The sequence below is a fragment of the Salvelinus fontinalis genome, unplaced genomic scaffold (assembly GCF_029448725.1).
Source record: "Salvelinus fontinalis isolate EN_2023a unplaced genomic scaffold, ASM2944872v1 scaffold_0004, whole genome shotgun sequence".
In the NCBI taxonomy this organism is placed as follows: Eukaryota; Metazoa; Chordata; class Actinopteri; order Salmoniformes; family Salmonidae; genus Salvelinus; species Salvelinus fontinalis.
This window is the reverse complement of record NW_026600213.1, coordinates 1,365,657-1,380,567: the sequence shown is the minus strand read 5'-3', so window position 1 is coordinate 1,380,567 and position 14,911 is coordinate 1,365,657. Positions and strand designations below refer to the sequence as shown.

The following is a 14,911-nucleotide window of genomic DNA, read 5'->3' as shown; positions in this document are numbered from 1 at the left end:
CTCTCTCAGGTGTGAGGGGTTTGACCTCAGAGCTGAGACCAGAGAAGCACAGCCTTCCTCTGTGACTAGACAGCCTGACAGCCTGCAAAGAGTCAAATCATATTAAAATCACACTGATATTCTTTGGTGGTGAAAATGGCAGTATATATTTTTTCAACATAATCAGATACATCAGTGTCCTGAAACCTGCCATATCTATTCATAAATTAATGAATGTATCATTATTATAAATAATCATAATATTACATGCAGATAAAAACATGTATACAGTGATCCCTCGCCACTTCGCGGTTCACTTATCGCGGATTCGCTGTTTCGCGGATTTTCATAATGCATTTTTTTTTTTTTGGTGCATTGTGCTCTGCATTCTGATTTGCTAAAAACTCACTCCCGCTTCTTGTATCAAAACATGCTACGAATTGTGCTATCATTTTGTCGTCTCGTGCAGTTATGTGTACGTACATAAAACAGCTTGGCAAATTTACATTAAGTTGGCCAAATCGATGGTGGCATGTCGGTGTACAAGGATCTTTTTGCAAAGAAGAAAAAAGAGCGACAACAGCTGCCTATCACTATGTTCTTCTCCCGAACAAACACACCTGCACCGCGGGCTTCAGAAGAAGAGAACACTGCAGAGCGCAGTCAGGATGCAGCGGCCCAGTCTGAAGAGCAGTGAAACGGCCTACACGTGAGTCACTGTATTTGTATACATGTAATAGTTGCTAATTGTAAAAAAAAAAAAAGTTTTCTATTTCGCGGATTTCACTTATCGCGGGTCATTTTCGGAACGTAACCCCCGCGATAAACGAGGGATTACTGTAGTACGAATATTTGAGTAGACTGACCAGACCAGTTTAAAAAGCAGTATCAGTCAAAAGACAGACAGTGAGGTATCAGATTTAGATTTTGTTGAGTACAATACACGGCTGTTCATGTTCAAAGTATAGCTACTTCCATGAGTGTAGTGTATAAGTGACTGCAATTGATAAGATATCAAAGAGTTATATTCGGGAAATTGACACTCTATAAACAACATGTTCCCGTGGTGCCCCGACTTCCTAGTTAATTAAAGTTACATGATTAGTTTAATCGCGTAATTCAATTACAGATAAAGAATGTATTTAATAATATACAGTCTTCACATGTAATGATAGTCAACGCTACGACAGCACCATTTGGCATGTCACCACTTTCAGATACAACATGTGGAACTCTCACAGCGACCAAAGAGGACATGGTAAAAACGGACTTCCATGTTAATGTTGTTCTCACATCAATTTAGTTGACCAAGAACCTTTCCGATGTTTGATGACAACAGCCGGGAGCCATTTTCACCCAGGTGAATTCCGTCTTCCACAAAGTAGTCTATTCCAGAAGGAGACAAAATAGTCGACGAAGGACCCGAGTCCTTGGTCAGATGCATTAATCACTGGTGAAGAGACCAAAGACGGCTAAACACTCAGTCCCACAACGGAGATGGAATTGGGCCCGAGACAATTATATGTTCTGCTAGATTCTGAGCTCTCCAAGAGTTGTAAGAAATGGTCTCTTAGCTTTACAGATTTCACATGATGTCATTAGACCCAATATGCAACACAGCTGTTTTCAGGAATCTGTTTCTTGATGGTGGACTTCTGATAACTCCAATATCCTAGCTCCAGGAAAACAAAGTGCACGGGTATTTCGACATCCACCGATCTATGATCCAAATGCTGGAGCATAGCACCACAATGAAAACTGTAAGCTTCACTGTCCAAACACAAATGGTTTGGACTATGTGTGCCTGGTAAACACATATGGATCTGGTGAACAGTTATCACTTGTTGACCAACTACAGGAATACTGACCTCAGAGTCTCCAGTTTACAGTGGGGATTCCCCAGTCCAGCAGAGAGCAGCTTCACTCCTGAATCCTTCAGGTCATTGTTACTCAGATCCAGCTCTCTCAGGTGTGAGGGGTTTGACCTCAGAGCTGTGATCAGAGAAGCACAGCCTTCCTCTGTGACTAGACAGCCTGACAGCCTGCAAAGAGTCAAATTATATTAAAATCACACTGCTATCTTTGGTGGTGAAAATAGTGGCAGTATATATTTTTCAACATATTCAGATATATCAATGTCCTGAGACCTGCCATATCTATTCATAAATAAATGAATCTATCATTTCAATAAATGATCATCATTTTACTTGTAGTGAGAAAAATGTATAGTACAAATATTTGAGTAGACTGACCCAGTGTAAAAAGCAGTATCAGTCAAAAGACAGACAGTGAGATATTATATTTAGATTTTGTTGAGTACAATACACAGCTGTTCATGTTCAAAGTATAGGCATTTCCAATAGTGTAGTGTATTCAACTGGATGTACTTGAATCCACTCTGAGTTTCCCGCTCTTGAGCCGTCCCCATCCCCTTTCCTTTGTCTACCAAGCAGTCATATCGGTTTCGTCCGCTAGGGACTTTTTCATTGCATCATGTAGTAACCAATGTAAGACCTATTGTTTGTGTGGGTTTATGTAATTCTGTGATTGATTAAGTTAGTTAGTAAATAAATATTTAAGCCAATTTGTATATTGCTGATTCATGATCTTTGTTTGGGTTTGTGCAGATATCCAAGGATTTGCTACGTTCAGTAATGCAACTGATGAGGTAATACAATTCATTAACAACTGACTGCAATCGATAAGATATGAACATATCTTAAGAGTTATATTCTGGAAATTGACACTCTATAAACAATATGTTCCCGTGGTGCCCCGACTTCCTAGTTAATTAAAGTTACATGATTAGTTTAATCGCGTAATTCAATTACAGATAAAGAATGTATTTGATAATATACAGTCTTCACATGTAATGATAGTCAACGCTACGACAGCACCATTTGGCATGTCACCACTTTCAGATACAACATGTGGAACTCTCACAGCGACCAAAGAGGACATGGTAAAAACGGACTTCCATGTTAATGTTGTTCTCACATCAATTTAGTTGACCAAGAACCTTTCCGATGTTTGATGACAACAGCCGGGAGCCATTTTCACCCAGGTGAATTCCGTCTTCCACAAAGTAGTCTATTCCAGAAGGAGACAAAATAGTCGACGAAGGACCCGAGTCCTTGGTCAGATGCATTAATCACTGGTGAAGAGACCAAAGACGGCTAAACACTCAGTCCCACAACGGAGATGGAATTGGGCCCGAGACAATTATATGTTCTGCTAGATTCTGAGCTCTCCAAGAGTTGTAAGAAATGGTCTCTTAGCTTTACAGATTTCACATGATGTCATTAGACCCAATATGCAACACAGCTGTTCTCAGGAATCTGTTTCTTGATGGTGGACTTCTGATAACTCCAATATCCTAGCTCCAGGAAAACAAAGTGCACGGGTATTTCGACATCCACCGATCTATGATCCAAATGCTGGAGCATAGCACCACAATGAAAACTGTAAGCTTCACTGTCCAAACACAAATGGTGTAGACTATGTGTGCCTGGTAAACACATGTGGATCTGGTGAACAGTTATCACTTGTTGACCAACTACAGGAATACTGACCTCAGAGTCTCCAGTTTACAGTGGAGATTCCCCAGTACAGCAGAGAGCAGCTTCACTCCTGAATCCTTCAGGTCATTGTTACTCAGATCCAGCTCTCTCAGGTGTGAGGGGTTTGACCTCAGAGCTGAGACCAGAGAAGCACAGCCTTCCTCTGTGACTCCACAGCCTGACAGCCTGACAAAGAGATCATCATGACTCCACAAACACACTGTTAATTTAACACCAGTAGTGTAGAAGGACAATGGCAGATGCATTTGGTTTATTCTCTCAAAGAACATATAGATTCATCTTCCGTCTCCTAGAATTGCATGGTCATAATGTTATACTAATGTGAATATCAATGCATTTATTCAATATGTTTTAATAATATAATAATACAAATCTTTCTCTAAACTGGATAATGCTTCCTGATGATTAGTTCTTATATGTCATTTTATTTACTCACAGAACAGCTCTGGAGGCTTTGACCACTGGCAGCAGCCTCAGAAGACCTTCCTCTGATCTGGAGTATTTCTTCAGGTCAAACACATCCAGCTCCTTTTCTGAAGTCAGCAACACAAAGACCAGAGCTGACCACTGTGCAGGTGACAGGTTGGGTTTTGAGAGACTTCCTGATCTCAGGTAGCTTTGGATCTCCTCCACTAGAGAATGGTCATTCAGTTCATTCAGACAGTGGAACAGATTGATGCTCCTCTCTGGAGAGGGATTCTCCCTGATCTTCTCCTTTAGGTACTTGACTGTTTCTTCATGGCTCTGTGAGCTGCTTCTTGACTTTGTCAGTAGACCTTGTAAGTGCTTCTGATTGGACTCCAGTGAGAGGCCCAGAAGGAAGCGGAGGAACAGGTCCAGGTTACCTGTCTCACTTTGTAAGGCTTTATCCACAGCACTCTTGTAGACAGTAACTTCAGACTTGTTGTTTGTTTGCAGTTTGTCCATTAGATTCTCATTGTTGTTGATGAATGAGAGGAACACATATACAGCAGCCAGAAACTCCTGAATGCTCAGATGAACAAAGCAGTACACCTTGTCCTGGTACAGCCCACATTCCTCTTTAAATATCTGTGTGCACAATCCTGAGTACACTGAGGCTTCATTGACATCAATGCCAGCCTCTTTCAGGTCTTCTTCATAGAAAATCAGATTGCCATTCACAAGCTGTTGAAAAGCCAGTTTTCCCAGTGACAGAATGCTCTCTTTATTCCAGTGTGGACCTGTCTCTTCTTTCCCAAGATACTTTTCATTCTTCTGTTTGGTATGAAACACCACAAGGTGTGTGTACATCTCAGTCAGAGTTTTGGGCATCTCTTCTCTCTTATGTTTCAGCATGTGTTCAAGGATTGTTGCAGAAATCCAACAGAAGACTGGAATGTGGCACATGATGTGGAGGCTCCTTGATGTCTTTATGTGTGAGATGATTCTGCTGGCGAGGTCCTCATCACTGAATCTCTTCCTGAAGTACTCCTCCTTCTGTGGGTCATTGAACCCCTGTACCTCTGTCACCTGGTCAACACACCCTGAAGGGATCTTATTGGCTGCTGCAGGTCGGGTAGTTATCCAAAGGAGAGCAGAGGGAAGCAGATTTCCCTTGATAAGATTTGTCAGTAGAACATCCACTGAGGTTGACTCTGTGACGTCCCAACAGATCTTGTTATTCCGGAAGTCTAGGGGCAGTCGGCACTCATCCAGACCATCAAAGATGAACAGAACTTTGTACTTGTCGTAGTTGGAGATTCTTGATTGTTTGGTTTCCATTGAGAAGTGATTGAGAAGTTCAATCAAAGTGTGTTTGTGCCCTTTCATCAAATGCAGCTCCCGGAAAGGGAATGAAAATACAAATTGGACATCCTGATTTGCTTTTCCTTCAGCCCAGTCCAGAATGAACTTCTGCACAGAGACTGTTTTTCCAATGCCAGCGACTCCCTTTGTCAGCACAGTTCTGATTCGTTTGTCTTGTCCAGTTAAGGGTTTGAAGATGTCGTTACATTTGATTGCAGTCTCTGGTCTTGCTTGTTTCCTGTTTGTTGTCTCAATCTGTCTCAGCTCATGTTCATTATTGGCCTCTCCTGTTCCACCCTCTGTGATGTAGAGCTCTGTGTAGATCTTATTGAGAAGTGTTGGGTTTCCTTGTTTAGCGATCCCCTCAAATACACATTGAAACTTCTTCTTCAGATTAGATTTGAGTTCACGTTGGCAAATCACAGCAAGCTCATCTGAATGAAGAAATAACACAGAGGATATTATATTACATTTGTTTTAATGCCTACATTATTGTAGGACTGTTATAAAGTTTTACATTATAATAATTTATTAACTGACTATATAAATGTGTAAATGTTTTCATAATGCATTACAGACTGGTGTGACTGATTATATTATTATTGGTATTATTGATGGTATTATTAATGTTGTCTCTCTCTCTCTCTAAATTAATCACCACAACACATCCCTGCTGCTACTTGATGAGGTCACTAGGTGTTGTGTTAAGGCTGCTACAATATCATTGAGTTACACAGCTACTTTAGCTGTACTTTAGCTACAGCTTTTAAATGTTATAAAACAGCATTCAACATGAGGCAGACAGATCTTACATTTCTCCAGTGTGTCAGCAAGCTCCTTCTGGTTCATTTTCCTCAGGACGTGCAGTGTGATCTTCAGAGCCCCCTCTCTGGCACTGCTCTCCTGCTTCTCATCTTCAGCATCCACCACTTCCTTATCCTGCTTCTGACTCTCAAAGCCTTCTGGGAGTTCTGGACTAAGAATCCTCTTGAACATCTTCAGCTCGTTCTTCACAAATGTCAAAATATTCTCTTCAAGCAACTGAAATAAATCAAGTAAATAAGTTAAGCAAGAGAAGAAATGCTTTCTCATTAACACATTAATGAATGATTGACAGATCAACTTTACTTGAGGTCAACAAAACAAATGTACATAACAGGACCACATACACTGAATATGGAGGCCAGGTCTGTTTGATGACTCTGGGAAGACTGACCACTGAGAATCTCTGACTCTGATCTCTCCTGTTGGTTTCTGTGGACAAAACATGAGATTACATCTCCTCATCCAGGGAGTACACACACACACACACACACACCCCACATACAAACACAAACACACACACACCCCACACATGCACACACACTCAGTCACACAAGGAGGGAATGCTTTGTTTGTGTAATATTGTTTTAGGACTATAAACATTTTACAAAAGGATTAGCCTATGGATTATGAAAACAACAAAAATAAATGTGAAAATGGGAGAGGAGAAATGACGTGAGACTGTGTTGTTTAACTCACTGACCAGGACCCATGAGTTCTTCTTACCTTTGTTCAGTAGAAAAGTCTCCCTCTCTAAAGAATATAGGTGTACCCATAGACCGGTCACTCTTCATGGACACACAGCTGGGTACAGGGGAGGCTGGTCTCTCCTGCTTGATTGGGCTTCAACACAACAGAGACAAACATTACATCTCTCATATACTCTGAGCTCAGATCAGGAAACAGAAGAAGAGTTTCATTCCAAAAACCTATATATCCATTTTCAGAAACTTTCGTAAATTAGCTTGTATTTCTTGAAGACATTTTGAAAGAGATTGGTGTGTTATTTCACTATCTAATCATGGCATGGGATTGTTCAATAACAGACATGCATTTGTTTAAAATCTATCACTTGATGGCTTCATTTCAGAGGACAAATAATCATGTTTTTTTGCAAAATGCTGTATATAAATATATTATTAATAGGTTTTACATAGTAATAATATATATCTGACTGTAACGGCAGCCTTCCTCCTCTTCGTCTCTTCACCTAAATATGATTCCCAATCAGAGACAACACAAAACACCTGCCTCTGATTGAGAACCATATTAGGCCAAACATAGAAACAGACAAACTAGACACACAACATAGAATGCCCACCCAGCTCACGCCCTGACCAACACTAAAACAAGTAAAACACACAAGAACTATGGTCAGAACGTGACACCGACTCACTTTCAGAGAAATCAGTAGTACTGCTAGGTTTTATACAGTAATAATATATATCTGCCTCACTCTCAGAGAAATCAGTAGTACTGCTAGGTTTTACACAGTAATAATATATATCTGCCTCACTCTCAGAGAAATCAGTAGTACTGCTAGGTTTTATACAGTAATAATATATATCTGCCTCACTCTCAGAGAAATCAGTAGTACTGCTAGGTTTTACACAGTAATAATATATATCTGCCTCACTCTCAGAGAAATCAGTAGTACTGCTAGGTTTTACACAGTAATAATATATATCTGCCTCACTCTCAGAGAAATCAGTAGTACTGCTAGGTTTTATACAGTAATAATATATATCTGCCTCACTCTCAGAGAAATCAGTAGTACTGCTAGGTTTTACACAGTAATAATATATATCTGCCTCACTCTCAGAGAAATCAGTAGTACTGCTAGGTTTTACACAGTAATAATATATATCTGCCTCACTCTCAGAGAAATCAGTAGTACTGCTAGGTTTTATACAGTAATAATATATATCTGCCTCACTCTCAGTGAAATCAGTAGTACTGCTAGGTTTTACACAGTAATAATATATATCTGCCTCACTCTCAGAGAAATCAGTAGTACTGCTAGGTGTTATACAGTAATAATATATATCTGCCTCACTCTCAGAGAAATCAGTAGTACTGCTAGGTTTTACACAGTAATAATATATATCTGCCTCACTCTCAGAGAAATCAGTAGTACTGCTAGGTTTTACACAGTAATAATATATATCTGCCTCACTCTCAGAGAAATCAGTAGTACTGCTAGGTTTTACACAGTAATAATATATATCTGCCTCACTCTCAGAGAAATCAGTAGTACTGCTAGGTTTTATACAGTAATAATATATATCTGCCTCACTCTCAGAGAAATCAGTAGTACTGCTAGGTTTTACACAGTAATAATATATATCTGCCTCACTCTCAGAGAAATCAGTAGTACTGCTAGGTTTTACACAGTAATAATATATATCTGCCTCACTCTCAGAGAAATCAGTAGTACTGCTAGGTTTTATACAGTAATAATATATATCTGCCTCACTCTCAGTGAAATCAGTAGTACTGCTAGGTTTTACACAGTAATAATATATATCTGCCTCACTCTCAGAGAAATCAGTAGTACTGCTAGGTTTTACACAGTAATAATATATATCTGCCTCACTCTCAGAGAAATCAGTAGTACTGCTAGGTTTTACACAGTAATAATATATATCTGCCTCACTCTCAGAGAAATCAGTAGTACTGCTAGGTTTTACACAGTAATAATATATATCTGCCTCACTCTCAGAGAAATCAGTAGTACTGCTAGGTTTTACACAGTAATAATATATATATGCCTCACTCTCAATGAAATAAGTAGTACTGCTAGGTTTTACACAGTAATAATATATATCTGCCTCACTCTCAGAGAAATCAGTAGTACTGCTAGGTTTTACACAGTAATAATATATATCTGCCTCACTCTCAGAGAAATCAGTAGTACTGCTAGGTTTTACACAGTAATAATATATATCTGCCTCACTCTCAGAGAAATCAGTAGTACTGCTAGGTTTTACACAGTAATAATATATATCTGCCTCACTCTCAGAGAAATCAGTAGTACTGCTAGGTTTTACACAGTAATAATATATATCTGCCTCACTCTCAGAGAAATCAGTAGTACTGCTAGGTTTTACACAGTAATAATATATATCTGCCTCACTCTCAGAGAAATCAGTAGTACTGCTAGGTTTTACACAGTAATAATATATATCTGCCTCACTCTCAGAGAAATCAGTAGTACTGCTAGGTTTTACACAGTAATAATATATATCTGCCTCACTTTCAGAGAAATCAGTAGTACTGCTAGGTTTTACACAGTAATAATATCTGCCTCACTCTCAGAGAAATCAGTAGTACTGCTAGGTTTTACACAGTAATAATATATATCTGCCTCACTCTCAGAGAAATCAGTAGTACTGCTAGGTTTTACACAGTAATAATATATATCTGCCTCACTCTCAGAGAAATCAGTAGTACTGCTAGGTTTTACACAGTAATAATATATATCTGCCTCACTCTCAGAGAAATCAGTAGTACTGCTAGGTTTTACACAGTAATAATATATATCTGCCTCACTCTCAGAGAAATCAGTAGTACTGCTAGGTTTTACACAGTAATAATATATATCTGCCTCACTCTCAGAGAAATCAGTAGTACTGCTAGGTTTTACACAGTAATAATATATATCTGCCTCACTCTCAGAGAAATCAGTAGTACTGCTAGGTTTTACACAGTAATAATATATATCTGCCTCACTCTCAGAGAAATCAGTAGTACTGCTAGGTTTTACACAGTAATAATATATATCTGCCTCACTCTCAGAGAAATCAGTAGTACTGCTAGGTTTTACACAGTAATAATATATATCTGCCTCACTCTCAGAGAAATCAGTAGTACTGCTAGGTTTTACACAGTAATAATATATATCTGCCTCACTCTCAGAGAAATCAGTAGTACTGCTAGGTTTTACACAGTAATAATATATATCTGCCTCACTCTCAGAGAAATCAGTAGTACTGCTAGGTTTTACACAGTAATAATATATATCTGCCTCACTCTCAGAGAAATCAGTAGTACTGCTAGGTTTTACACAGTAATAATATATATCTGCCTCACTCTCAGAGAAATCAGTAGTACTGCTAGGTTTTACACAGTAATAATATATATCTGCCTCACTCTCAGAGAAATCAGTAGTACTGCTAGGTTTTACACAGTAATAATATATATCTGCCTCACTCTCAGAGAAATCAGTAGTACTGCTAGGTTTTACACAGTAATAATATATATCTGCCTCACTCTCAGAGAAATCAGTAGTACTGCTAGGTTTTACACAGTAATAATATATATCTGCCTCACTCTCAGAGAAATCAGTAGTACTGCTAGGTTTTACACAGTAATAATATATATCTGCCTCACTCTCAGAGAAATCAGTAGTACTGCTAGGTTTTACACAGTAATAATATATATATGCCTCACTCTCAGAGAAATAAGTAGTACTGCTAGGTTTTACACAGTAATAATATATATCTGCCTCACTCTCAGAGAAATCAGTAGTACTGCTAGGTTTTACACAGTAATAATATATATCTGCCTCACTCTCAGAGAAATCAGTAGTACTGCTAGGTTTTACACAGTAATAATATATATCTGCCTCACTCTCAGAGAAATCAGTAGTACTGCTAGGTTTTACACAGTAATAATATATATCTGCCTCACTCTCAGAGAAATCAGTAGTACTGCTAGGTTTTACACAGTAATAATATATATCTGCCTCACTCTCAGAGAAATCAGTAGTACTGCTAGGTTTTACACAGTAATAATATATATCTGCCTCACTCTCAGAGAAATCAGTAGTACTGCTAGGTTTTACACAGTAATAATATATATCTGCCTCACTCTCAGAGAAATCAGTAGTACTGCTAGGTTTTACACAGTAATAATATATATCTGCCTCACTCTCAGAGAAATCAGTAGTACTGCTAGGTTTTACACAGTAATAATATATATCTGCCTCACTCTCAGAGAAATCAGTAGTACTGCTAGGTTTTACACAGTAATAATATATATCTGCCTCACTCTCAGAGAAATCAGTAGTACTGCTAGGTTTTACACAGTAATAATATATATCTGCCTCACTCTCAGTGAAATCAGTAGTACTGCTAGGTTTTACACAGTAATAATATCTGCCTCACTCTCAGAGAAATCAGTAGTACTGCTAGGTTTTACACAGTAATAATATATATCTGCCTCACTCTCAGAGAAATCAGTAGTACTGCTAGGTTTTACACAGTAATAATATATATCTGCCTCACTCTCAGAGAAATCAGTAGTACTGCTAGGTTTTACACAGTAATAATATATATCTGCCTCACTCGCAGAGAAATCAGTAGTACTGCTAGGTTTTACACAGTAATAATATATATCTGCCTCACTCTCAGAGAAATCAGTAGTACTGCTAGGTTTTACACAGTAATAATATATATCTGCCTCACTCTCAGAGAAATCAGTAGTACTGCTAGGTTTTACACAGTAATAATATATATCTGCCTCACTCTCAGAGAAATCAGTAGTACTGCTAGGTTTTACACAGTAATAATATATATCTGCCTCACTCTCAGAGAAATCAGTAGTACTGCTAGGTTTTACACAGTAATAATATATATCTGCCTCACTCTCAGAGAAATCAGTAGTACTGCTAGGTTTTACACAGTAATAATATATATCTGCCTCACTCTCAGAGAAATCAGTAGTACTGCTAGGTTTTACACAGTAATAATATATATCTGCCTCACTCTCAGAGAAATCAGTAGTACTGCTAGGTTTTACACAGTAATATATATCTGCCTCACTCTCAGAGAAATCAGTAGTACTGCTAGGTTTTACACAGTAATAATATATATCTGCCTCACTCTCAGAGAAATCAGTAGTACTGCTAGGTTTTACACAGTAATAATATATATCTGCCTCACTCTCAGAGAAATCAGTAGTACTGCTAGGTTTTACACAGTAATAATATATATCTGCCTCACTCGCAGAGAAATCAGTAGTACTGCTAGGTTTTACACAGTAATAATATATATCTGCCTCACTCTCAGAGAAATCAGTAGTACTGCTAGGTTTTACACAGTAATAATATATATCTGCCTCACTCTCAGAGAAATCAGTAGTACTGCTAGGTTTTACACAGTAATAATATATATCTGCCTCACTCTCAGAGAAATCAGTAGTACTGCTAGGTTTTACACAGTAATAATATATATCTGCCTCACTCTCAGAGAAATCAGTAGTACTGCTAGGTTTTACACAGTAATAATATATATCTGCCTCACTCTCAGAGAAATCAGTAGTACTGCTAGGTTTTACACAGTAATAATATATATCTGCCTCACTCTCAGAGAAATCAGTAGTACTGCTAGGTTTTACACAGTAATAATATATATCTGCCTCACTCTCAGAGAAATCAGTAGTACTGCTAGGTTTTACACAGTAATAATATATATCTGCCTCACTCTCAGAGAAATCAGTAGTACTGCTAGGTTTTACACAGTAATAATATATATCTGCCTCACTCTCAGAGAAATCAGTAGTACTGCTAGGTTTTATACAGTAATAATATATATCTGCCTCACTCTCAGTGAAATCAGTAGTACTGCTAGGTTTTACACAGTAATAATATATATCTGCCTCACTCTCAGAGAACTCAGTAGTACTGCTAGGTTTTACACAGTAATAATATATATCTGCCTCACTCTCAGAGAAATCAGTAGTACTGCTAGGTTTTACACAGTAATAATATATATCTGCCTCACTCTCAGAGAAATCAGTAGTACTGCTAGGTTTTACACAGTAATAATATATATCTGCCTCACTCTCAGAGAAATCAGTAGTACTGCTAGGTGTTATACAGTAATAATATATATCTGCCTCACTCTCAGAGAAATCAGTAGTACTGCTAGGTTTTACACAGTAATAATATATATCTGCCTCACTCTCAGAGAAATCAGTAGTACTGCTAGGTTTTACACAGTAATAATATATATCTGCCTCACTCTCAGAGAAATCAGTAGTACTGCTAGGTTTTACACAGTAATAATATATATCTGCCTCACTCTCAGAGAAATCAGTAGTACTGCTAGGTTTTATACAGTAATAATATATATCTGCCTCACTCTCAGAGAAATCAGTAGTACTGCTAGGTTTTACACAGTAATAATATATATCTGCCTCACTCTCAGAGAAATCAGTAGTACTGCTAGGTTTTACACAGTAATAATATATATCTGCCTCACTCTCAGAGAAATCAGTAGTACTGCTAGGTTTTACACAGTAATAATATATATCTGCCTCACTCTCAGAGAAATGAGTAGTACTGCTAGGTTTTACACAGTAATAATATATATCTGCCTCACTCTCAGAGAAATCAGTAGTACTGCTAGGTTTTACACAGTAATAATATATATCTGCCTCACTCTCAGAGAAATCAGTAGTACTGCTAGGTTTTACACAGTAATAATATATATCTGCCTCACTCTCAGAGAAATCAGTAGTACTGCTAGGTTTTACACAGTAATAATATATATATATGCCTCACTCTCAATGAAATAAGTAGTACTGCTAGGTTTTACACAGTAATAATATATATCTGCCTCACTCTCAGAGAAATCAGTAGTACTGCTAGGTTTTACACAGTAATAATATATATCTGCCTCACTCTCAGAGAAATCAGTAGTACTGCTAGGTTTTACACAGTAATAATATATATCTGCCTCACTCTCAGAGAAATCAGTAGTACTGCTAGGTTTTACACAGTCAAATGTAACACAGAACTACATGTTTAATAAAGATCTATATGAAGAAATATAATTCTTTATATTTTTTATTATTAAATACAGTAATATGAGATCTGTACGTAAAACATTTTTGAATGTAGCAGATGCATCTTAAAGCTACGTTCATCGTTATAATTCTTCATAGGAACATCGTTAAATCTCTGAGCTTTTTCCCAAAACTATCCTTATTAAGGTAGAACAGTTAAGTAAGTGATTGAATGTTTTTTTGCCCTCCTGCATCACTTTATACACAGAATATCTCAGCTAAACATAGAATCACATGGTTTATCAGTCTCTCTGTGACCACAGATAACCTCAGAACAAAGTTGACTACAAATACAAAGTTGCAAATGTCTTTAAAGTTGAAACAAGCGACATATGAAATGATGCTTCAAATGAAAACTGAGATGAGCATTAAAATATAACCAGTAGCTTTAGGCCTATTACAATCATATTAAAATATATATTACAATCATATTAAAATATAACCAGTAGGCTTTAGGCCTATTACAATCATATTAAAATATATATTACAATCATATTAAAATATAACCAGTAGGCTTTAGGCCTATTACAATCATATTAAAATATATATTACAATCATATTAAAATATAACCAGTAGGCTTTAGGCCTATTACAATCATATTAAAATATATATTACAATCATATTAAAATATAACCAGTAGGCTTTAGGCCTATTACAATCATATTAAAATATATATTACAATCATATTAAAATATAACCAGTAGGCTTTAGGCCTATTACAATCATATTAAAATATATATTACAATCATATTAAAATATAACCAGTAGGCTTTAGGCCTATTACAATCATATTAAAATATAACCAGTAGGCTTTAGGCCTATTACAATCATATTAAAATATAACCAGTAGGCTTTAGGCCTATTACAATCATATTAAAATATAACCAGTAGGCTTTAGGCCTATTACAAT

The 14,911-nt window shown here is 37.3% G+C and overlaps 1 protein-coding gene across 1 annotated transcript in view; it reads right to left on the bottom strand.

The window, feature by feature from the left end:
* LOC129841936 (NACHT, LRR and PYD domains-containing protein 12-like) overlaps nucleotides 1-14,911 on the bottom strand; it is a 286,696-nt gene that overhangs the window by 147,247 nt on the left and 124,538 nt on the right. Inside the window, 1 exon segment of the mRNA XM_055910307.1 lies at nucleotides 6,876-6,992. Within this exon segment, the coding sequence (XP_055766282.1) occupies nucleotides 6,876-6,992 (117 nt within the window).